The following is a 24786-nucleotide window of genomic DNA, read 5'->3' as shown; positions in this document are numbered from 1 at the left end:
AGCTTCTAAACTATTCAAGATAGTTTCACAAGTTTCTGCCCACAAGTATTGACCACTGCGTGTCATGTTTTGACAAGCTTATTTTTATATGCTGAGCAATCAAGTTGGTTGTGATAATTTGATCTAAAAGGTATTATTAGCACGGCTATCTGATCCCTTGACACCGGTTACTTGCAAAAAAGATACGCATTGTGTTGTTGTTATTTATGACTGACTAATGCTCAACATTTGTTCCCTAAATGCTTGCGTACCAAACATGCGTCCGCATGCATATCTTTCATAAACCGATTCATTACCGATAACTGCACTCACGTTTCAATGTTTTTCTTGCAAACAGAAGCTATTGATCAGGAATAAGCTGGCAAGCACTGAGCTGTGAATTCCTGCATAACGTTCCATTGATGCATGTGATTTGTCTATTGTTTTTCAACACCTCAACATTCATAAGAGTGTGTTAGTAAATGTTTGGCTATCATAGAGGGTATTGTGTGTGCTAAAAATGTGAAAGCAAATGGTTAATTAGAGCTTTCGGGTTAGATAATCAAAGCGGTGTCACATCAGGTTGGCAGGGGTAGTGTTCTACCTTGACTACTGACAAGGTTTGTACTCAACGGTTGGCTCTGCTTACCCCTAACAAGAAGGTACTAAGAACCAAACTAGTGAAACGCATTTCATCAATTTGTCATGTTTTCTAACTACATTATTGTTTGAGTAAACAGAGATTAACCCAACCTGATAGCGGCAGTAATTGCTTCATTTGTTTCCTTAGGAAGCCAACAAGCGGAAGAGCGAGGCATCTTTGTGTCAAGTCTGGTGAACAGAGGTCGCCATGAATGAGGTAGATGAAAATGGCTGGGCACACATCCACCATGCCTCAAAGAAAGGTCAGCGTGTGCCTACATTGCGTTATTTTCAAAACATATTTTCGCCATAGTATTACTATGTTAATATGTGACACCAACTCAGATCGAGGATTATGTCATCTATAATTGTATAGGAGAGTAAATTAAATGCTTGTTTACTTATTTACTGCTAAAGCAGTTTGAAAAATAGAAAAAAACAAACCAGATATACCTAGTCTATCTCGTAGATCAGCAACAAGTAAATCTTGCTGTGTTCTATGAGCTAAATTATATTTATTGTCTTTGGCGTGGTTGAATCAGACCCACGACCATTTACCATTGTTACGTATTGCATAACTTCATTAGATATCATTTAATGTCGTTGCATGTGGTCCAATATTGTTAAATGTCCACAAATATCTTTACAGCTAATTGTTTGTTATTTAGTTAAATTTAATTCTGTTCATTGTGAGATTTTTAAATGCTTTCTTGACAGTCAATAAGCATGATTAATAAGTCCATCAATTATATATATATAATAACAATCGCAGCTTGTCTAAGCTCATGAGTGAGACGAAAATGCTCACACCATGTGTCAAGATATAGATACGCAAGTTCACTGATAATAATTTATTCCATTGACTCTTTTGTCATAGACATTGACATAGGACTTTGTGAAATTTGTAGTTTGTTTAAAATGTTTATGAGCAAAGATATGAAAATATGCAAACAAAGGTTTCATTATAACTAATTTGGTAGACATAGGCAGAAATCAAGCAAATAACTAAATCGGTCATCTACAATCTATACACATAATCTATTTCCTCACTCCAATTAAACCAAGGGGATGGTAATATCTGGATGTCCTACTAGAGATCTGAGAGTTTAGCTGTTCCTTAGCCGTTCCTTAGCCGTTCCTTAGCCGTTCCTTAGCCGTTCCTTAGCCGTTTCTTAGCCGTTCCTTAGCCGTTCCTTAGCAGTTCCTTAGCCGTTCCTTAGCAGTTCCCTAGCCGTTCCTTAGCCGTTCCTTAGCCGTTCCTTAGCCGTTCCTTAGCCGTTCCTTAGCCGTTCCTTAGCCGTTCCTTAGCCGTTCCTTAGCCGTTCCTTAGCCGTTCCTTAGCCGTTCCTTAGCCGTTCCTTAGCCGTTCCTTAGCCGTTCCTTAGCCGTTCCTTAGCCGTTCCTTAGCCGTTCCTTAGCCGTTCCTTAGCCGTTCCTTAGCCGTTCCTTAGCCGTTCCTTAGCCGTTCCTTAGCCGTTCCTTAGCCGTTCTCAATGACACGACTTTTTGCAAATCATGCGTGTTGATCGTTGCAGGTATTTGGGCAAGCCCCATTATATGTGCAAGTGTTATTATTACACCCAATACTCCAATGACTATGGAATTACTGTCGTTTTTACATGCCAACACTTTTCAATCTCTTCTCCGAGTAGAAGATATTCTTCTCTGTTTTCTTATCTTTGCTGGCTATGTTGTAGTCATTGCGTACTGCTATATATTATAGTAGCTCTCTTGCTTTCCTCTACCACCATAATATCTGACTGGTTTACTAATGTGTGCTTGTCTCTCTGAATATATGTATAAATCGAATAGCTATTTGTGAACGAGTCGTTCCTATCAGTAAATGTTAAGTAATTAAAACAATATATCTATTTTTTCCACTCGGATGGTTAAAATTAACTCAAAGCAGATAGCCTGAAACATTATCTAGACTGATGTTTAGGCATTTAGACTAACTTCGTGGTAGTATGCCCTTCTATTACATATGTTACAAAAACTGTCCGTATGTTTCTATAGAAGAAAAATGAAAGAACGCGTCTAATGAAATGCATCTTTATTCTTGATTTAAACAGGTTACTTCAAGTCGGTAGAGAAGTTTGTTAAGAACACTGAAGGTCAGCTAGAGTTCGAGACAGAAGACGAGCTTCGAGAAACACCTCTACTCGTAGCTACTAGAGCTGGCATCGCAAATATTGAAACAATCAACATTCTCATTGACTGTGGAGGTAGGAAAGTGTGTCATAAGAACACAAACTTTAGATCTTGCGCCAATCACAGATTTTTAAAAAGCTCTGAAAATCTTCAAAAAGCTGTAAAAGCGTAAAAAAGCTTTGAAGAGCTTTATACGGCATTCATAGGCTCTAAAAAGTTTTTTAAAGCTATAAAGGTTTTCAAAAGAGTGGCAAAAAAGAAATGCTTTTGAAAACTTTTTGTAGCTTTAAAAACCTTTTTAAAACTATAAAAAGTTTTTTAAAGCTTTTTATAGCTTTCAAAAGATTTTAAAGCTATAAAAAGCTTTAATCAGGTGGATGAAAAAGTGGTATTTTGTTTTTAGGGAGATTTTCAATGATACAAGATGACACAATAATTTAGCACGATGAAAATATTGTGTTGATATCATGCAAGTGAGGAGTTAGCTAAACATGCATCTTCTACCCGATATAAAAGGAATTACTGGAGTCTGATACATAGCACTTAGCAACCAGACTCTGAGTTAACGGATGGTTTTGCAACTTTAATATGGAACATTTTAGTTTTTATTATCTTTCACCTTAGTAAAGCCTTCAATTCAATGCTAATGAAGTGGGAGTCTTTTAAGATAACATGTGGTTAACATACCTTCTACCGGTAGCCTTCTATTCCAAAAGTGTTTATCACTCCATGGATAACCATCTGTTGCAACGCTCTTTCAATAGACTTTTGCACTCGTTGAAAGGGCTGTCCAGTTGAACGTTCTGGTTCATTTAACCCTTTGGCTTGTAATCCGAAGATATTGGAAGAGGTTTGAATCAATTGTGTTTCGATACTAATCTGCAGTCGGTAAACAGGTGACCAGAAATTAATTAATGTGCTTCATTTCATTTATACTAAAATTAATTGAAAAACCAGCTTACAGCGACAAGTGTTTTTTCAAAAGCTAGAGTTGCAAGTATTAACAGAGTTTCATACATGGCTTTGTTAATTTTACAGATAAGCTTCACGCATTAGAGACTCATAGTACATTTAAACATACCTATATTAGTAATTTTCACCTTGTCATCGTGTGTTTGTATGTTAGTCTGTGTAAACCTGTGTGTTTCCACATGTTTGGCCAATGTTATCTAAGCTTCACAAGCCTATGCTCCTATGCCTACCGCCAGGTTGTTAAAACTATTTGGGTTCAAAGCTCCTGGTTCCTAAGAACCAGTCTCACAAAAACCCACCTACAGGCTATCTCATTAAAAATGACAGGAATACTGGGATTGTCAGGCTTACTGTTAGTTTGACATAAAAGTTACGGTGAAAAAATTATCATAGCTGCATATGTCTCAAATAGTATTTGTAGGTATAACTGTTTCTAATTAGTGTTTAACTAAAAGTGGTATTTTATGACAAAGGGCGATCTAAGCCCGCTAAATGTATAGCCAGTTAAGTGTATAGTTTATAAAATAGATGCACAAAAATTAGGTATATGCCGCTTAAAGGTTGACTTGCAACAAAATTCACATTACAGTTATTTGGTATCAAAAAATTCACCATGTCTTACTTCGCTGTGTTGTAGCTGCAAAATACCTGGAAATGTGATTACAAGCTCTTAAAAGCTCAAAAACCAACAGTTAATCGCAGCCATCACGAAAACCCCGTAGATTGGAATCCCTTTCCAAAACGGCTCAAATGGGACGTAGTTGAACACGATGGCTTCTGTTTACACTTTCATGCAACCTCATTCGTCGAAATATTTTCACAAATATACTTCACGCACTCAATTAAACCATGATTATTGTCCTTGCGCGTCCATTTCATCATCATTGTAATGCTGTCACTTTCAGCACTGATATCTCAAAACCTAGCCTAAAAATTCGTTGTTTAATTTTTTAACCTTAGCTCGAAGGAGTGCATATCATCTTCTGATAAACATGACGAGCCTGTTGGTCAACTGTGATAGTCGAAAAATGCTGAAGAAATTTTTCGCGATATTTGGCAGGAAGTATGATTCACATGATCAGATTACGACTAGATGATTAGATCAGGCTGAAGCGAAACTGTAAAATAGCGAGCATCTATATTTGATACAGGCTTTCTGGTAGAACCCAAAGTGATTTTCGTAAATTTGTGCTACAAGAAGTTTCATATTGAGCCTTTCATTGGCCTTTAATTGGCCTTTAATTTCAGATGATAACATAGCGTGTCAAAACAATAACCACAATGTTTGAGTACGTCATCAAAATAAAGGGATTCCAATCTATGGCGGTCTCGTGATGACTGCGATTAACTGTTCGTTTTTGAGCTTTTAAGAGCTTGTAATCACATTTCCACATATTTTGCATCTACAACACAGCAGAGTAAGACATGGTGAACCTTTTGATACCAAATAACTGTAATGTGAATTTTTTGTAAGTCAAATGTAGCTTAAAATAGTCTGTTAGACTTATACCGAGAGTCCAAATCTATAAATATAGCCTTTCATCAAACTTCACTGCCTAACATACAGTAGGTCTTGCTGTACCTCACAATTGTTAGATTGCATTATTCAATGATTGACCAGTGGCATAAATGGCAGAAAAGCATAATTTAAGTAAAATTCTTACTTTTCGAAGGTAGAGAGGTAGATCACATGCATAAACCCGCAAAACTTATTCAAAGAATAGAGAAAAGGCTTACACTCAAATAACGAAAAAATCTATCCACAATCTTTTGCGAGCTGTTCCTATTAGTTTTAGAACAATTCCAATTCAAATATAGACAAGCAATGCTTTTACGATTTACGACCAATGCTTTCATATGAACTTTTGTCATTTTATGGCCAAAGCTTTCACATGAACTTGTGGCATGTTGATAAGTATATGTGAACAGAGCAAAATATGCCGAAGTTTTATAACTCTAAATACTTATAGGTATGTTAATAGTGCTGCCTTTTAATGGTGCTGCCTGTTAATTAGTTCTTCAGCATGTTATTAATTTTTATAGCAAATAATTGATACCTTGTTCATTTTTGAAATGTTTTATCACTTCGATTCAAGATGAATAAAGATAATTCTAGAAAGTTCTGTAAAACTCATATACTATTCTTTTACTGGGTCTGTTAACGCAAACACTTATGTAAGAGCAGTTATGACTCAAATATAAATCTTTTTTTTCATAGGCAACTTACAGGCTAAAAACACGTTAAACCATGGGATTGTTGAGATATGCTGCATGGAGGGACACACAGCTGTCCTTGAGCATTTTATCAAGCTCGGCCATGAGGATGTTCCAGTGTGGGAAAAGATATTGAAGTTGATCAGCTCTAGTTCTGAGGAAGAGTCAGCAGCAGCAGGGAACTCACTGAGTGACCTCACCAAACCAGGTAGATATAGCAATCTACTTGTATATGCTTTAACTAGATGAGTATAACTGTTATACATATTTACTAGTCGAATGCCAGGCATTACTTAAGAGTAATTAAAAAGTTTTTGCATAGAAAATTTATTTCAATTTACTAAGTTTTTACCTAATGGATTTGAGTAAATTAAGCTAGTTAATCTTACTATAATAAGAGCCGTTAGTATAACTTGAGCCAGCGTTGCGAAAAAAGATTATGTGGCGCTTTTTAAGCCTCAGCTAGCTGAAGCACGAGTATTTTAACAGATCGAATCGGTATTGAAGATTATTAAGTGTAATAAGTATGTTAATAAGTATGTTGTGCAGTGTTATTTATTGCTATGGCAATGTAGTCTAGTGCTTTAGCATGCCCGTTTGCAGCCCCAGAGTTTCAGAGAGCAAATCCAGTACGAAGCTGATTTTTTGCTCCTAAAACTGCATCACTATAACTGGACTCGGGAGCGACAAATGACAAACAACAAACACTGAGAATTACATATATAGATGTAAAACTATGCATGGCGCATTTGTATTTAACACATAAAGGGTTTTAATGGTAATGAAAGTGTAGTTTATTGAAATATGACATTGTTCTTTTTTCTCTAAAAGGGAAGGCTTCCATCATGCCCAGAATAAACTCTGCCCAGAATATTTGTGTTTATCCTTCCACACATATGACAAACATAGTTTTCTATTCCATGCCACCAACATGCTACATCCACCATCATATGTTTCAGTTCATAAACTTTCTGTTACTACAACCTCCAATTCACTATCCTGACTCCTCTACAATACTACTAGATTATCAACTCTTACAACACTTTTGTTCAACTCACTCAATAATTCCTGAATGTAATGAAAGACACTGTTTTGTAGATGATTTACTATTGCCAATGAAAGGTTATACATAAGTGCAGACATAATATTGCTAGTTTACTTAATTGCTGTCAGATTCTGTGGCTGAAAAATTCATTATTTCATTCCTCTGCATTAACTCTCAGTACAATGATTATTGGTGAATTGATGTTGACATAGAGACTGACGTCATAGTTTATTTGTCCATTATAGAGTTACAACTGTTTAACTCAAGTTAATACGTAGAGAATTTGATTTCTTACATTTTGGAATTTCACTATGAATGTTAAAGTCAATACAGAATTTGAGCCAGACTTTGATCTCTATACACAAACCTAATTCCAGAGTTCTATCAGCTATTCTTGAAACAAACAAAGGACAAAAATGGTGCTAATTTTAATAGCTTACATATGATTATTAGAACATCTGTATGTATGATTTGGGTCGAGGCAAAACATTAGACTTCTTAACCATATTTATAATTAGAGGTCACTGCATTAACTCACGGCATCATTGTTGCTATTCTTTGAGCAGACCAAAGCCATACCAGTATTACCTAAGGTTTTTGACTATATTGTGGCTGTGACCTGGTAATCTAGAAGACCTGACCTGCAAACTGCAAAGCTTTAATTAGGTTAATTATCAAAGTTAGTATTCGTCTTTTTCAGTCATCACTTCCACATTCATGTCATCACTTCCACATTCATGTCATCTCAATAGAATTGCTTGGTCAAGTTCAAGTTTTTTTCACATGCAGATGCAGATGGCACGGTGAATGACTACTGGAAGAGAGTGTTTGACCACGGTGCTATTCCAATCCTGGTGAAGGTCATCAAAAGTTCAATAGGTGACAAGGCAAAGGCGGCTTCCCTCCAGTGCATCATAAACATCCTCACTCAGAGGCAGGTGAAAGAGCAGCTGGTGGCCAACTCTGGTATTGAGATCCTAATCAAACGTCTTACAGCTAAAACAGGTCTGGTGGTACAGCGGACCTCGCAAGCTCTCTCCATTCTCTGCACAGTCATGAAATATGCTGATCAAGCTTCTAACCAAGGAGCTATTCCCGTTTTGGTCAATGTCCTCAGTACTCCTCATGAACCTGAAGTTCTCGTCGAAGTTCTTAACGCACTCGGCGTTATCTGTGACAAAAATGAACCGCGACAGACATTATTAAACTCTACAGCAAACAGCATCAAAAATATCGCCTCCCTTCTCCAAGAAGCAGTAAATCCAAATCTGTTGCTAGCATTAAACAATTGTATTAGCCGCATAACCCGGCATCATGAAGTAAACCAAAATTCGATCGCCGATGCTGGTATTATGCCAACTATCATCTCCTTATGCAACATTAACAACAAAGACATTCAACTGAGTGCTGTCGACACCATACATATGGTTGTCGATGACAACAACTACACTCAAAAATATGTGATGCAAGAAGGAGCGATCGGACCCCTAATGACACTTCTTCGACGCAGTAAGGTGCAAATATTTCAAGAGAAGACCGCGAGTGCGCTTTGGGCTCTAGCGGGAAGTGGTGCCGAAGATCGAAGAGCGATGGCAGCGAGAATAGAGGTAAATCAATTGATCGAATTTTTAGGTTCATTGTCGGAAACTTTAAAATACATCGGTTCGGAGGGTCTAGGAGTGTTAGCCCAAGGAGCGCACAATAGGCAGGATGAAATCGCAGATGCCAACGGCGTTTATCCATTAGTCAGAGTGCTAAAAGAAGACAAGGAATATCTGGTTGTAAGCGCAATTAGAAGCATTCGTCACCTCTGTCTTTCCGTTGGCTATATTCCTCACAAACGCAATCAGTCTACGACAGCGCAAGCTCGTGGCCTTAAGACTCTTATTGCCCTGATGACCTTGAGTAAAAGTGAACTCATCCAAGTTGAGGCAGCGTTGACCTTGGCCAGCATTTCTCTAGGTAAGATCATCGAGTGTCATGGCTGGAATAACTGGGTTAAAGGAAATGTGTAGATATAGATGAAGCTCTGTGTAGCTCTGCATAGTTGAGAGTTATAATATTATTTATAGCAAGCTAATGGTAGAAATGCTGTCAGTAGCTTGACTTCGGACAGGTTTTATAGCTGAATAATATGCCATTAGTCAAATAAGCACGTCGGTGGCATTTGAGAATGCAAACGCCCTTATAATTTGACTGTTATTGAGCTTTTAAGCATAATGATATTAGTAGGTGAATTCATATAAGCGTATCTATGTACATTTCTTTAGACATGTTAGCACATCTCTGAGCTAAGCAGTGCGCAATTGTATTATGGCTAAAGAATCCCTAAAAATGTTGTTATATTCTGAGCTGATTAATATACCACTTACTGTGCTGCGACATATACAGAGTGACTAAGATGTCATTGTATAGACTCTCATCTGCCCCAAATAACATGCTATTATTATTTAACGGTAAACGACTAACATGCTGTCAATTAACTTATATACTAATTGGTAGGAAATTGCATTTTAGGATATTTTGGACAAGCCTTGTTAAGCACACATGAATATCTCATTCACTGCAAATAAGAGCTCCCAATTCAGTTAGTCATGCTAGATAGCTAGATAGCTCTATTAAATGTTATCTTTATGATTGAAGAAAAATTATTTGTCTCAAATGCATTGATAAAGAGAAGCTCAAACAAATGCAATGAATATTAACGGAAGTTGCAAGTAGTATCCACTTTGTTTAACAGGAAATGCTGAGGTTCTGGAGGAACTGTGGAGTGGTTCTCAAGCCCTAGAGTTCAGCTATGTGCGAATCCTCAAACTTTTATACTCAGAAGATGCTGTTGTCAGGTGATTAGATAGCTGTCTTTACTGTAGGAACTCAAGCTATGCACCCTCTTAACAGATTGCTAAGGATTACAATTTACACATATAAGTTTTTCTGCTCGTACCACTTATATAAATACATTTTAATACTGTGTTTGATATCATACATGAAATATGTGGTATGTTCACCAAATGTTTACCATAAGCAAACGTGGGTAGCAGGTGAAATCCAATTATAAATATATGTGGAAGAAAATCTAAGATGGAGTTGGAATTACAAAATTAAGAGTTGTCATTTCTATGATAATAGTTAAAACTATAAAAAGAGTACACTGTTTATTACATCACAGTGTATTGTGGGTCGCTGAATTTAGTTGAATGCTTGTCTAAACCATTATTAGATTATATTATAATGCATTTCATGTTATTATGTTATATATATTATATATATTATATTATATATTATATAATATATATTATATTATATATATTATACTAGCAGTAAGCACGGCAAAGACCAGGATTCCTTTCACTGTCAATCAGATATCCCGCAGGTGGGTGTTTAATAGGCTGGTTCATAAGAACCTGATCGTTCAAAATAAAATATTTTTAGGTTCTTGGTGGAAGCCAAGGAGCATATGTGAGAAAATCTTGGACGAAATCGATCAAAAAATGTGGAAACGCATGTTTATGTGGACTAACAGACATACACAATGGCAAAATTAGATTTAATATGTAGATTAAATTATAGCACAGATTATGTTATATACTTAATGAAATTTAAGTATATAATTAATATTATCAGCATGAACAATTTTTTCCTTTTAACTACTATCTATAGAATCTTTATTTATAAATATTGACCAATGAATTCCCGGCGTAGCTCGGGTAATAAAAATGTCTGTGCACAGAAAATTTATTTTTATTCAACATATAGCAACAGTTACCATTCTTACTTTCAAACTTTATTTATGAGTTTACTGTAAATAAGCAAACAAAATTGACTAATGAAAGAGTCTAACATTTTCTGGTACACTAGACCTTTTGTTACCATTTGCCATATCATCCATTGCTGTTGATTTACCAGCATTTTATTCTTATGAAATTTGTTGCTGCACAGGCTGCTAGCAGGAGGAGCCCTAGCAACATTTGCCTTTAACAACATGACCCAGCAGCAGGCCATTGCTGCCGAGGGTGGAGTAAGGTTCTCGTGCTTCCTTGATTTCCTACAAAGTGATGACGAGTTTTTCAGATGCAATGCTGCCTTCCAGGTATGTGTAGAAAGTATACCACTCTTGAAACTGTTACTTGTAGGTTAGTCGTAGTCACTCTGGCTTCATTGTTGGTTGTGTGTCAGAAGTTACCTCTCTGATATTGCCCTAGTTCACTTTCTGATATTGCCCTAGTTCCCTCTCTGATATTGCCTCAATTAACTCTCTGCTATTGCCTTAGTTCCCTCTTTGATATTGCCCTAGTTCACTCTCTGATATTGACCTTAGTTCACTCTCTGATATTGCCCTAGTTCACTCTCTGATATTGCCCTAGTTCACTCTCTGATATTGCCTCAATTAACTCTCTGATATTGCCTTAGTACACTCTCTGATATTGCCCTAGTTCACTCTCCAATATTGCTCTAGCTGACCCTTTGATATTGCTTTAGTTCCCTCTCTGACATTGCTCTAGATAAACTCAATAGAGTAAACACACTTCTCAAACACACTCTGCGCAATTACACATTAGAGAAAAACGAAGCCATAGCACCGACATCTGTACATAAAACTGCCCTTTCTGAAGGCTTTCTCAAAACAAAAACAGATTGCTAGTATTACCAGCAGTAACAAGCATTTTAGTTCTGTAGAACCTACAATATACATTTTTTATATATTATCAAGGCAGCTGAGTTTTTGCTCAGCTGCCTTGGTAATATTTATGTGCTTTTCAAACATCGATTTTTGGCTTTTGAAATTGTTAAACTTTCAAAACTTCAATTTTTGGGTTGGCTTACTAAATTAAGTTTGAAAACAGATGTAACCAGGCCAGATGTGGCTACATACTCCTGCGACACTGTGAAAGGGTGCTGACATACTCTTGCAGCACCCTCTCACACAAGTTCATGTGGCATATAATATATATAAATAATTATTTTTCTTTTATCAAGCTTCTGAAGACCTCTCATTTACTATATGTTTGGTTCAGTAATAGAAATAAGTATATCTCTGCTGTGCAGGTAATAGTGCTGTCTCGGGTTATACCTGATGAAGAGCAAGCAGTCGTATCGGCAGCAGGAATAAAGCTGATATCTGATGTTCTGCATGAATCTCGCAGTCCTGTCATACAAGCATTAGCAGCCGACTGTGTTGCTAGGCTAGCTCACACACGAGCAGGTACTGTCAGCATTTTTAGTCCATTCACAGGCATCCGCTTTTTGCAAGTTGATATATGTTTCAGATTGATTATTTAGCTACGGACATCGACTAAATGAATCATCAATAAGTAGTGTGGATATTTTCTGTCGCTACACACACGGATTCTACTAAAGGATGCATCCTACTGGCGATTAGAATGACCAATGAAAACTTTCGTCACTTGTGTGAACACATAATGTCTTTGCTAGAATTTTCAGTCCCATCGTTGAGGTGTCGTCAAGATATCTGTATTATAACAAAGACCATCATTTACGATTAATATTATTATCATCAATGATTTATGATAGCGACAGCAATTATACAACTATTTGCATTGATATACATGTACATGTATTTTGCTCAGAAGGAAATGTTACAAGTTAACAAAAAACAAAAAATCACACAAATGTTCTATGGCATATATTAAACTACAAAAAATATTTTAACTCATGTAATTATAAAAAGGTTATTTAAAATATTTTATAAACATTTCCAATTGGCACTAGCGATTCTCATATATAGGGTATGTTAACAATGAGAATATCTTTGTTCACATATAGATAGTTGTTTGTGAGAAGCATTTCTGCCACAGTGATTTAAAAGTCAATCTTGAGCGCACTTGAACACATTTATTGCAACAAAAGCATTTAAAAATTTGTATGGTTTTATAGCCAGCGATGGTGGTTTGTATTATTTAGACATAAATCAACTGATGGTTGGTTAAAAGCTCTATTTGCGTATATACATGTAGATATATGATATTTGAGTATACGAGATGATAGATACATGTACATGTAGATGCGTACATGTAGATGCGTAACACTTGAACATACTTTGATAAAATAAACAACAAGCCTAGATGAGTTAATCAACTTTTAAACAAAAGAGGCAAAATCGTTTGGTCATGATTTATAAATTGAGTTATAGAGCAGGTTGTGTCTAGTGAGAAGACAACTCCTCATAACACTGCCTGTCCGTGTCTCTTAACACCTGTTAATGATATCTCTTGTAGATAAACGCTTGGGTAATATGGCTGAAAAGAGTTCTGTTTTATGTGATTGTCATAGTTATTTATTCTAGAAATAATGTAGATAGTAACTTTGTTATAACTTGTGGTAACACATGTTAACAAAGTTGTGGTAACATATGTTGCTCTAGTTAGATTTTATTTCTTTTATTTGTTTGCCTATTGGTTAGTAGATTATAGAAAAATTGGCTGTTAATTCTGTTCAAAACTGACAAAAGATTTCATAATTATTAACTGTTGTTGGTGCTGACATAGGCATTCCGGCAGCACTGGTTGCCATAGAGATCGTGGAGAGGCTGTGTGACCTCATGCTATCGGACCATCCGCAGGTCAGAGGGTGCATGGCAATTGCTCTTGCCTATCTTTCATTTAATCATAAAGCAGAACGAGAACTCCTCAACAGGTAAGTTTGCAGTTACCGTAGCGATTCACTCAATTAGTTTCACTCTGAAGGCATTCCTAAGTAAATGAATATTCACTTGATGTAGCATAGCGTATTACAAATCATGGACTTTGGATAGCAAGTCCAACATTGTGAGTGAACAACTCCTGATAGCACACTGAATAATTGTAGCGCATAGTCCTTGTTATCTCCCAAGTAGAGTTTTTACACCATGGCAGCGATCAATCTGGGATACTCAGATGATGCAGGTAAAGGCTTTTTTGCTGTAGTTGGTTGGAAAAAATTAGAATAACAGTAAGTAGTGTTTAGTTCATGGCAAAACGACATTCTTTCTAACACAAAACAATGTGTTTCATTGTTTTGCATTAGAACGTTTTGCATTTTGTGTGAGATGATCGGCCTCAATTGTGTGAAATCTTAATTTCCTCGCAGGATTTTTCAGTCCCGTTATTGAAATGTAATCAGGATATTTGTTTTAAAACACAGACCATTAATGATTTGTGATAGTAATAGCATTTATGCATCTACAAGTTAATGATGAAGCCATTACAGAAATACTTTATGGCATATAATAAACTACAGAGAAAAATATTTTAACAAATGTAATCACAAACAATTATATTTGAACTGTTTCACACAGCGTGTGACCTTGGTGAATGTATGATACCTCTATAGCTTCTAGCTACTGGCTCTATTATAGCAGGCATGTAGTCATTGTTGCCATAGAAATAGTGACATTGCAAGTGAATCAAAGCAACCCGTCATAAAACTATTGTTGAGTAGACAACTCCTATCACGTGAGTACTCTTTGCCACAGGTGCAGAGTAGATCCGTATCTCATCAAATGTCTTTTCTACTATGCGGATAAGAGTAGAATATCTCCTCAGTTTCTGCATGAATGGAAACACTATAAGAAGATTGGCCTTCCTCCCATTCAGTAAGTACAATATATTATATATATAAACAATATATTATATATAAACGATGTATTATACTAACAGTAAGCCAGTTGATGGCCAAGACTTCCGTTTTCAATCTGACAGTCTGCAGGTGGGCGTTTAAAAGACTGGTTCTCACGAATCAGACAAAGTTTGAAACCAAATATTTTTAGCTACTAGGCGAAAGGATTGTGTGTGAGTTTTAGACAAAGCCCTTTATGCAAGCTGATAGACACACATGCACCACACATACCACGCCACACACCACACTACACTAATGCACAACGTCACATACACCACATACACACACATCACGTACACCATACGCACTACACATCACACCACACACATATCACACAGGCACGCGCACACACACACAATTATTTGTGATATTTCAGCTTAGAAAGTTTTCAATCATTCAATTTGTTTTCACGAAGGAGATTATAAAAATAGCTCAGTTCAGTAACATTTTGTAGCAACCTTTACAAGAATGGATGAAACCTCCACAGCTGTCTCCACTATTCTATACATAACTTTCTTCTGGCTTTAACAGTTATAATAGATTGTCATTTTGGAAGTACTCCTCAAAGTTTTTAACGACTTTTAATAAGTTCTCTGTCACCGCAACTTAAACTATAAAGCACAGTTACCGTGGCTAAACTATCAAGCACGATGAACACGTAATTTAAAAAGTTCAGCATTGAAATCACGCTTATTTTTCTCTGATAAATGTTTACAAATGAATTATGGAGTTGAGACATTTAATTTTTTGTAGAAATCATTTATTTAAACTACTAAACACTATAATATAGAAAAATGTAAAAGAATTTGTAGTCAGTAAACTAACAGATTCTAAACAATATTTTGTTTGTTTCAACCTAGAAAACGGTGCAAGTGAAGGAAAGAGTTTGGCATTGTAGCAAGACAAAAGTGCTCGTCAAAAAGATGCAAAGTTTTTTGCTTTGTTTTTGTTCTACCTTTGCCTGTCTTTCCTTTCATTGTTTAATACGTAGATACATCCCCAAAAATATGTATTTTTGTGTATCTTTGAACATACAATTTTAATCTTAAATTACAAATGAGATTATAGCATTCAGAGCAAAATATTTTGTCTCAGTAAACAGACAAACTCTAATATTGGTGACAGCATTTGTGAGAAATATGACAGCAAGGCACAGTGTATCTATAATAGTCAAGTCTTGTCATTCAAGCTTTATTTGAATTTAAATATTTACCTGATAGAGTGATTTGTTTGTTTATAAAACTTGACATTTTAATCGTAGTATCTAAATTAAAAAATACTGTTGACTCAGTTATTTCTCACAACATATTAGTTTAATGAACTGACATGTCACAATACATTTATCAATAGGACGTGTAGAGATCCCATAACTTAGAAATCAGTTTCGTAGAATCGGAGGCAAGCTGAAGTCTGACAAGAGAGGTTCACGGCTCACTTGTCATTGTAGAGAAAAAACATCGAGCCTCAAATCACTATTAGAAATGATAACTGGATTCAATTGGGCCATCAGATAATCAGAACAAGGGGTTAAGTTGACAGCTGTGTCACTTTGACAGTTATGTCACTTTGACAGCAATGTCACTTTGACAGCAATGTCACTTTGACAGCTGTGTCACATTGACAGCTGTGCTCTTTTTACAGCTGTGTCACTGTGACAGCTGTGTTACTTTGACAGCAATGTCACTTTGACAGCTGTGTCACATTGACAGCTGTGCTCTTACTACAGCTGTGTCCTTGTGACAGTTGTGTCACTTTGACAGCAATGTCACTTTGACAGCTGTGTCACATTGACAGCTGTGCTCTTTTTACAGCTGTGTCACTGTGACAGCTGTGTTACTTTGACAGCAATGTCACTTTGACAGCTGTGTCACATTGACAGCTGTGCTCTTACTACAGCTGTGTCATTGTGACAGTTGTGTCACTTTGACAGCAATGTCACTTTGACAGCTGTGTCACATTGACAGCTGTGCTCTTTTTACAGCTGTGTCACTGTGACAGCTGTGTCACTTTGATAGCAATGTCACTTTGACAGCTGTGTCACATTGACAGCTGTGCTCTTTTTACAGCTGTGTCACTGTGACAGCTGTGTTACTTTGACAGCAATGTCACTTTGACAGCTGTGTCACATTGACAGCTGTGCTCTTACTACAGCTGTGTCATTGTGACAGTTGTGTCACTTTGACAGCAATGTCACTTTGACAGCTGTGTCACATTGACAGCTGTGCTCTTTTTACAGCTGTGTCACTGTGACAGCTGTGTCACTTTGATAGCAATGTCACTTTGACAGCTGTGTCACATTGACAGCTGTGCTCTTTTTACAGCTGTGTCACTTTGACAGCAATGTAACTTTGGCAGCTGTGTCACATTGACAGCCGTGCTCTTTTTACAGCTGTGTCAATGTGACAGCTGTGTCACTTTGACAGCTGTGTCACTTTGACAGCTGTGTCACTTTGACAGCTGCGTTGTTTGCTATCTAAAATGCGTAACTCAAACTGTTTGACCAAATCAAGCAATATTAGATTTTTAGCTCAGAGATGATTAATGGGTATTTTGGTTTTTGACAACAGTTATAGAATATTTTAGTAGTGAGAGAAACACTAGCAATTAAGATTATATGTATATACTACTGAAATCCCGGCATTGCACGGGTAATAAAAAACAGCTGATACGCAGTGGCAGGTAATGTAGCTACTATTGGCTACGTTTTACCATGTCTCCTCAAATTAGCAAATTGGCTAGTTTGAGTAACTTACTATAATAAGAGCCATGAGCCGTGAAAGCGGCTCTAGTGACGTCATGTGTTACACACCGTCGCTATGAGTATTTGAACCGATGTCATGACTGTGAGTACAATTGAACTACTGCACTGAAAGTAGCTCATGCGTCTCAATGAATTAGCTTGCTTGCCTCAATAACTGGAGATGCTGAGTTCAAATCCAGTGCGAAGTGCATTTTTTGTTGCTAAAGGTTTATCCCTCTAACTGGACACACGGCAGATCAACCAACAGACAAACACTCATATTTTGTATATAGACTAGCACTAAGCCCAGCAATGTCTGAGATTTGATTAATTTTCGATGCAAATTTGTTCACGGCAAGGATTCATGAATGCATTCATTAAGGGCAATTTTCATTAACCTGCACGAAGACAGATTTTTCAGTTTCTAATCAGATAGATCATGGCACATTTACACCGGAAACAAAAATTCTAAGATTACTGATTGAGTCTGTCATTGCCTGAAGTGGGGCTACCTTTGTGAATTAAATAAGTCGTAGTGAGTCTGCTGTGATAACTCTTCTCTCATATCACGCCATGAAACATCATGGAACATCCCGGAATGCCACCGAACATCACGGAATGTCATCGAACATCACGGAACATTATACAGTGTCGGCCACGAGTTTGACACCCATAAAAGCAACCTTTTATTTGGCACTTTAATTACCGCGTTTCTTCAATGTGACCTTTTCAAAATTACCGCGTCCCAGTTTTATAACATAGTAGATAGATAAAGCTGATACAGATTTAAAAGGGCAGCAAGCAAGATGGCTAATCATACCTTAAAAAACTTGAATCATATGTAAGAGTTGCATTAGAATAATCGGTGACCAATTAAATCATATTTACCAGCAATTAACTCATTTTATTCTATGATTACAGAGAAGGACGCCCGACATTAGTGAGCCAACAAGGTTATCGGATATCCACTACTATGCCAAAACCATCTGATGGCCCAACAAGGTTGAGCAACTCCAAATCAAATGCGCTACATGGTTCTAACAATTCTCTCTCTCATTCTCAACATCACGAAGAAGCTGATGCCGTTTCGACCAGAGCTTCAGTCTATGAACGAGCTAACAGCAATGCTGCTGACAGAGTCTCTGACAGATCACACTCTCGAGCAGTCACTGTTGCAGAGTGAAACCCCGTCAATGTGCTTCAAGAAATTATTTATTTTTGTAAAATCATAGATAGGATTTTAAATCTGGTGAATGATTTATATGAAGTGCATGCTGTTTTGTGTCTTTTTTGTCATTATATAAAGTAGAATCTATACCAAATTATTTTAAAAGTTTTCTTAAGATGATAGTAGCATTGTATATTTTAAATTTAAGGTGTTATTTCATTATAAACTTTCAAATTTTTATTACTTAATTCGGTGTTTTACTGTTGTGTGCCGTGCTGCTAAGGACGTGATACTGAAGTGAGGTTAAGTTATCTGTGAAGAATACTATGATTGTTTCTATTAACTTCAACACTATGAATTAGTAAACAAGTCTTCTTCCACTTTTCCCAATTTCCTGTTGAATTGCAACTTTACGCCTGTCTGTTTGTGTAAGATCACTGCAAAAGCGAGTAATGGGTTATTTAGCTTTATTGCCCTAAAATATAGTTGAAAAAAGTTTGTCTGAGTACATAATAAATGGGATTAAAGAAGAAGAGGTACATCATGAAGCGACATTCACTCAGCCTTCATCAGTTGATACATGAGAGACTAGGTTATATAAACCTGCTACTAGTGATACATACAATCTGTTACCTCCGTGTGCATGGATTGGGCAGACGGCGACTAAACCGTCAAACCTATACAAATTAAGAGGGTGAACCAGGAAGCCTTCCAGAACCAAAAACAACATCTGCAAAAGCACTGCGATATACCAGTTATGCACTATAGACAGTTTTAATTGCCTCTACTAACGAGAGAGGAGAGAGAGGAGAAAGAGAAGAGAGAGAGAGGGAGAAAGATCGGAGCGGAGAGAGAGAGGAGAGAGAGAGGAGGGAGAAAGATAGGAGCGGAGAGAGACATGAGGAGAGAGACATCGGGAGAGAGAGGGGGAGAGAGAGAGTGGAGAGAGAGAGAGAGAGGGGACAGAGAGAGAGAGAAGGAGAGAGGGAAGGAAAAAGAGGGGAAAAGGAGGGAGAGAGAGGGAGAGAGAGGGAGAGAGAGGGAGGAAGAGGGAGGGAGAGAGAGAGGGAGAGAGAGGGAGGGAGAGAGAGAGAGGGTATTTAGTATTGACAACTACAGAGCTATAATAGTAGTGTTATCACCTATTATCATTCTTTAGTTCACAAAGGGTCATGTAAAGGCTCAGCAGCGCTGCTAAATAATGTTTTGTCAGCTTAAAAAATCAAACCTTTTATATTCGCTATATTCATTGGCACTTTCAGTAAAATCATTTTAATGCTTCTAGGTTATAATACTTCCTCTTTTGTATACCAATAATTTTTCAAAAAACTGGCATACATGTAATTACTGTACATAAACACCCATCAAATCACATCATTAAATGTCAAGAACAAAATGGGTAAAGAAGTGTGATGTTTGCGATGATGATGATTAAATGCATTTACATGTAGGTATATTAATCTAAAATTAGAGCAGTCACCAAGTTGAGTAACCAAAGATTCGCAAAGGGAAGGCTTGTTGATGGAAGTGGTAGCTGTTAGCTCTACAATTACCAAATTACATAAAAATTGTGCCATTTTTTAAAAGTGTGCTTGGCTTTTTAAATCCATTGTAAATCAATGACAAAACGGACAACTCTTCAAATGTGTTATTGGCAGAAAATATCATATAGGCATTAGTGGTGCATGAAAAAATGTGCTCACTCAACAATTAATTTTAAAAGATTAGTTGGTATTCACTGACACCAGTAGTGAGAATATGATGGTAGTTTTTAATTTGTTGCTAATTTATAGCTTTATTCCTCAATAGTATGTCTATTATGATTGTTAGATGAGGGGTTAGCTGTGCCTAGAGTTAACCATGGGCGCATACCTGCCAACGCTCACGCATTGGGGGTGAGACTCACACAATCACCCCAAAGAAAAAATGAAAATGCGTGAGAAATGCGTGAGATTTTTGCCCCAATTTCCACAATTTCATATATACTATCATTGATACATCAATTGCCCAAAACCAAATCTCACGCATTGCCCCACTCTTGGGTTGGCAGGTCTGCATGGGTGAATACTAAAAACAGTCACTTGTTAAGTTGATATGAACAAGCAAAGCACAAACAGCCAGTCTCTGATAGATTGTAAATACATTACATTTACAGTATATTATTGACGCCTAAAGCAATAATAGAAACTCGTTTGAAGAATTACTTTATAGAACTGTTACTAAGTTACAAATGGACGGGAAGGAGCGATAACTCTAGCGATCATACTTTTGTCTATGGCTAGACTGAACAACGCGCAGGTAATATTTTTATTTCCATTAATTAACATAAATCTTACCTATCGTTTAAAGAACTAAACTGTTCCATCTTCGCTACTAGTCCACATGGTTAGTCGCATCGCGCTCGTAATCCGTGAATCAGCGTCAACAAAAAGAATATGGGTGGCTCGAAGAAGAAGGTTGGAAAGGCTCGAAGAGATAAATTTTATCATTTAGCTAAAGAAACTGGTAAGTGCTTGTTTTTTTCGCGTACAAGTATCGCTCGCCAGGATCCTTTTACAAACCCTAGATACTAGTTTGTCAACGAACAATTCGAAGATTGTATTTATTAATTGTTCATTCATTAATAGTGTACACAAACAAGCTTAGAGTTAAGTACAATGCGCACGATTTATGTTTAGATTGTATTTTCTTTAACATGTTCTGTTTGTACGTTATGACACGTACCACAAGCTTGTTATAAACAGTCGGGTTATAATTATGTTAGATGTTATCCTTTTAGCAGATATAGGTACAACTATGATGACTCAGACAGAAGACGAATGTAAAATTTTGTTCTTAATATCACAAGGACTAATAGCGACAGACAAAGTAATATATGAGGTGTATTATCATAAAGAATATGCACATCATATCTGGTAAACGCTACATGTCAACTGGTCCAATATAAAAAATGATTGTTGCAAGAGTATTTATTGTAATTACGTTAATTCGATTGGCGCTTTACATGAACCCTGGCAGTCAGCTTAATATCTATAAACTCAAATTTGACTCATTAAACCCTGTTTTAACTTTAGGGAGTCATTGTTGGTAGTTTGCATAAAAACCTGCTCTGGTTCCTCTATCTTTGAAGCTTATGTAGATCTGCAACCAAAAGCAAATAATTTGCTTCGTGTGATCCCTTGAAGTTTATTGTTTCAGCCAGCCGTGTGCACTCTCCATCAACTTATTGTAAAATTACCTCGAACGGGCCTCTAACATGGTCTTTATATAAAACCAGTGAGATTGATCAGAAAAAGAGAAAAGTAGTCGAGGTGAACCAATAATACTGCAGTTACAATTCAGGCCACAAATTAAAAAAGTCAAGTCAGGTTTTTCCATTCTGTATGCTAAAGGGGTGAGTTTGGAAAGATCTTGAATTGGATTAGGTAATTTACATGTATTTTACTGTTCCTATAGCGTAAAATCCCTATAACACAAACGTTCCTGGAACGGATTATTTACGTAGGAGTGCCTACTTTATAAGTCATTTAGATAAGCCATATATAGGCCTATGACTTGAAATAAGCAATTCAAAATGTATGTGGCGTGGTAATATCTGTACTATTGCTTTCTTCAGCTATTAAAAATGAAATGTTCTGAATTTTGCCTACGTAATCATTCGAAAATATAAGTTTACAGATGTTTGATTTATGTATTTCAAATCAGGACAAAATGAGGATTAATTTAATATATAATTTATGGCTATTGACTAAATGCACAATGAGTAACAATGTTGAAAATGAAAATTTTAGTTTTCCTACATATTATTCCTACACCGAGATCCTGGTATTTCGCACACCGCTGCAGGTTATTTCTTCATCTCTCATATGGCTCATCACAGATGCTAGCTCTTGATGCACCTAGATGTCTGTGTTGTTCAATAAGCATTGTAATGCTGCTTCTATTTTAGGTTACAGAGCTCGGTCTGCTTTTAAATTAATACAGTTAAATAGAAAGTTTGGATTTTTGGAGAAATCTCGAGCTTGTCTTGATTTATGCGCCGCTCCAGGAGGATGGTGCCAGGTGGCTGCAAATCACATGCCTGTGTCTAGTATTATCATAGGTGAGTATCTGGTTTTACTTAGGCATTGCAATTCACTTATCAACTCTTTCCCTGCCAAATAAATTTCTTTACGTATCACATATTTGGTAAAACCTAATATTTGACAAGAGTGCGTATAAATTCTCATAACTTTTAAACCACACAGTCTATAAAAAATATTTCGATACCATTCCTATTTGAACACCACCTGTCAGAGATGGCCATTATTATGAGGAAGGGTTAAAAAATGGTGCCCCATGGCTTGCAAATAGAGGTTTTACGGTAGTTAAAAAGATATGCAGCATGGTTAAATATAGTCCAGCTACAGTACCTGGTTCTTGATTCCTCATAGTATGAATTGAAGCTGGCAGTGGTCTCTGGTTTGGACGATTACTGTCTTGTTTACTCTATACTTTAGCACATGTTTATAGACCAACCTTTGTGCAGCTATTGCAGTCAGTTGATGGAGAATAATTATGCTTTTGACTCGTTGAATGAATTCTTTTGCAATGATTTCCTCTTATGCTTGTGTTAACCTTCTGCTACAGGTGTTGATTTGGTGCCGATTAAGCCAATCCCCAAGGTGACAACGCTGGTTGATGACATCACAACGGAAAAGTGTCGGTCAGATCTTAAGAAGGAACTCAAGAACTGGAAAGTTGATGTGGTGCTCAATGACGGTGCTCCCAATGTCGGACAAAATTGGTTGCAGGATGCCTTCTCTCAAGGTCAGTCGCATCATGATACGAGCTTCTGTTGGTTTTGTTAAATGAACACATACATATAATACATGTATATACAGTCAAACTTGGATAACTCGTCCTCGGATAGCTCAAACACATGGTTTACTCGAACGGTTTTTTTGGTTCGCTCCCACATAATGATAAATTGCTTTAGATAACTCGACTTCAACTCTATTAACTCGAACAGTTTTTTGCCTATCGGCTACCGAAACGGTTGTTATTGCTTTAGAAAATCACTTTATTCCAAGCCATAGAGATAAGCCTCAACTTTTCATAGTTCATAGGCTTCGTTATTACCATCATCGGCAAAATATTTTTGTCAACGACTTTTCTAAAGGTTTAGTGAAATTTGATTTTCACCAAACATCCGCTTAGCCATCGCTAAGCGGATGTTTGGTGAAAATGCTTTCCACTTTTCCTAGCCCTTCGGAAGCTAGGAAAAGTGAGGTAACCTTCGCATGAACTTCAAGAAAAATTGGCAAAATGGATCTTGGTTAAAACGCTCAGAGAAAAAAAGATGTCTTTTCTTCTGATCATTTCAACAGCGATAAAGTTTTGCCGATTTTAATATAAAAAATGTCCCGGCAATAACATCACCTCAAACAACAAACCAATCTCAAGTGATAGAACAATCTCTATATTTTTTGATAACTATTTTTTAAACTTTACATTAGAAGCATTTAATTTGAAACAAGCCATTTATGCTTTTGATTTATATTATAGTTTGTATATGTACATATATCTACTAATAAATAAATACATGGACTTGTGACAGTGCGCTGATAACTTGAACGCTCTGATAACTCGAACACTTTCGCTCGGTCCTGTGAAGTTGAGTTATCCATGTTTGACTGTATATTGTTCAGGTAGGGGTGTCTTATTCTATCATCAGTTGCAGTGCTAGTTATGCATGGTCAAACCTCCACATACAAAGTTCATTTGTCCCAAGATTTGTATCGTATGTTGAAACCACATCACATGCTGAAGTAAATTTTCTCTTAAAAGTGCACTATGATTTGTTTACTTCATTCAATAGGCCAATAAACCTGTGATATATCCTTACTACCCTAGGACACTTTTATTTCGCTAGTATTTAGTTTCGTGAGTAGCACACAGAGTAAAATTTCGCTGCAACTTTATTTCGCGGCTCTGATGAGTGCGAAAATATAGTGATGTGAAAATAAATGCAGCGAAAAAACAGATTACATTCCTCAGGTCCAGTTCGCTAATAAGAAAAAAGTTCAATTTGGGACTAGTTCGTATTTGTAAACCGCAGGTTGAAATGTGTGGGTGAGATCAATAATTCAATTTGATCACTTCCTGCCATTTGTTTCTTGGACTATCTATGACGTCTGGGTCCCTCCCGCCGTGACTTTTACACTCGAATCTCAATAAGAAAATAGATAGGTAACAACCAACTTCACAACCAAAACTGTA

The 24786-nt window shown here is 36.7% G+C and overlaps 2 protein-coding genes across 2 annotated transcripts in view; both read left to right on the top strand.

Moving 5' to 3' along the window:
* The first annotated feature begins 767 nt into the window (after window positions 1–767).
* On the top strand, window positions 768–18950 carry LOC137387364 (ankyrin and armadillo repeat-containing protein-like). The gene is made up of 11 exons (XM_068073767.1): window positions 768–884; window positions 2694–2846; window positions 5963–6166; window positions 7684–7686; window positions 7799–8965; window positions 9744–9846; window positions 10943–11093; window positions 12050–12206; window positions 13510–13657; window positions 14475–14594; window positions 18279–18950. Exons 1-11 carry the CDS (start codon window positions 830–832, stop codon window positions 18538–18540), a joined length of 2523 nt encoding a protein of 840 aa, XP_067929868.1. The 5' UTR covers window positions 768–829; the 3' UTR covers window positions 18541–18950.
* A 1951-nt stretch (window positions 18951–20901) lies between these two features.
* LOC137388774 (pre-rRNA 2'-O-ribose RNA methyltransferase FTSJ3-like) overlaps window positions 20902–24786 on the top strand; it is a 33671-nt gene continuing 29786 nt past the window's right edge. Inside the window, exons 1-3 of the mRNA XM_068075224.1 lie at window positions 20902–21030; window positions 22475–22627; window positions 23155–23334. Of these exons, the coding sequence (XP_067931325.1) occupies window positions 20961–21030; window positions 22475–22627; window positions 23155–23334 (403 nt within the window). The 5' untranslated portion in view covers window positions 20902–20960. The remainder of the gene's footprint in view (window positions 21031–22474; window positions 22628–23154; window positions 23335–24786) is intronic.

Source organism: Watersipora subatra, chromosome 2 (genome assembly GCF_963576615.1).
Source record: "Watersipora subatra chromosome 2, tzWatSuba1.1, whole genome shotgun sequence".
NCBI classification, from domain to species: domain Eukaryota; kingdom Metazoa; phylum Bryozoa; class Gymnolaemata; order Cheilostomatida; family Watersiporidae; genus Watersipora; species Watersipora subatra.
Note: the sequence above shows the minus strand (reverse complement) of the source record. Positions and strands in the feature narration are given on the sequence as shown.

Bases quoted from the DNA above. Each gene is read 5' to 3' on its own strand.
- LOC137387364 (XM_068073767.1), top strand. From the start codon at position 830: ATGAATGAGGTAGATGAAAATGGCTGGGCACACATCCACCATGCCTCA. The intron at 2,847-5,962 runs GTAGGAAAGTGT...TTTTTTTCATAG, and splicing joins CATTCTCATTGACTGTGGAG to GCAACTTACAGGCTAAAAAC. The intron at 8,966-9,743 runs GTAAGATCATCG...TTTGTTTAACAG, and splicing joins CTTGGCCAGCATTTCTCTAG to GAAATGCTGAGGTTCTGGAG.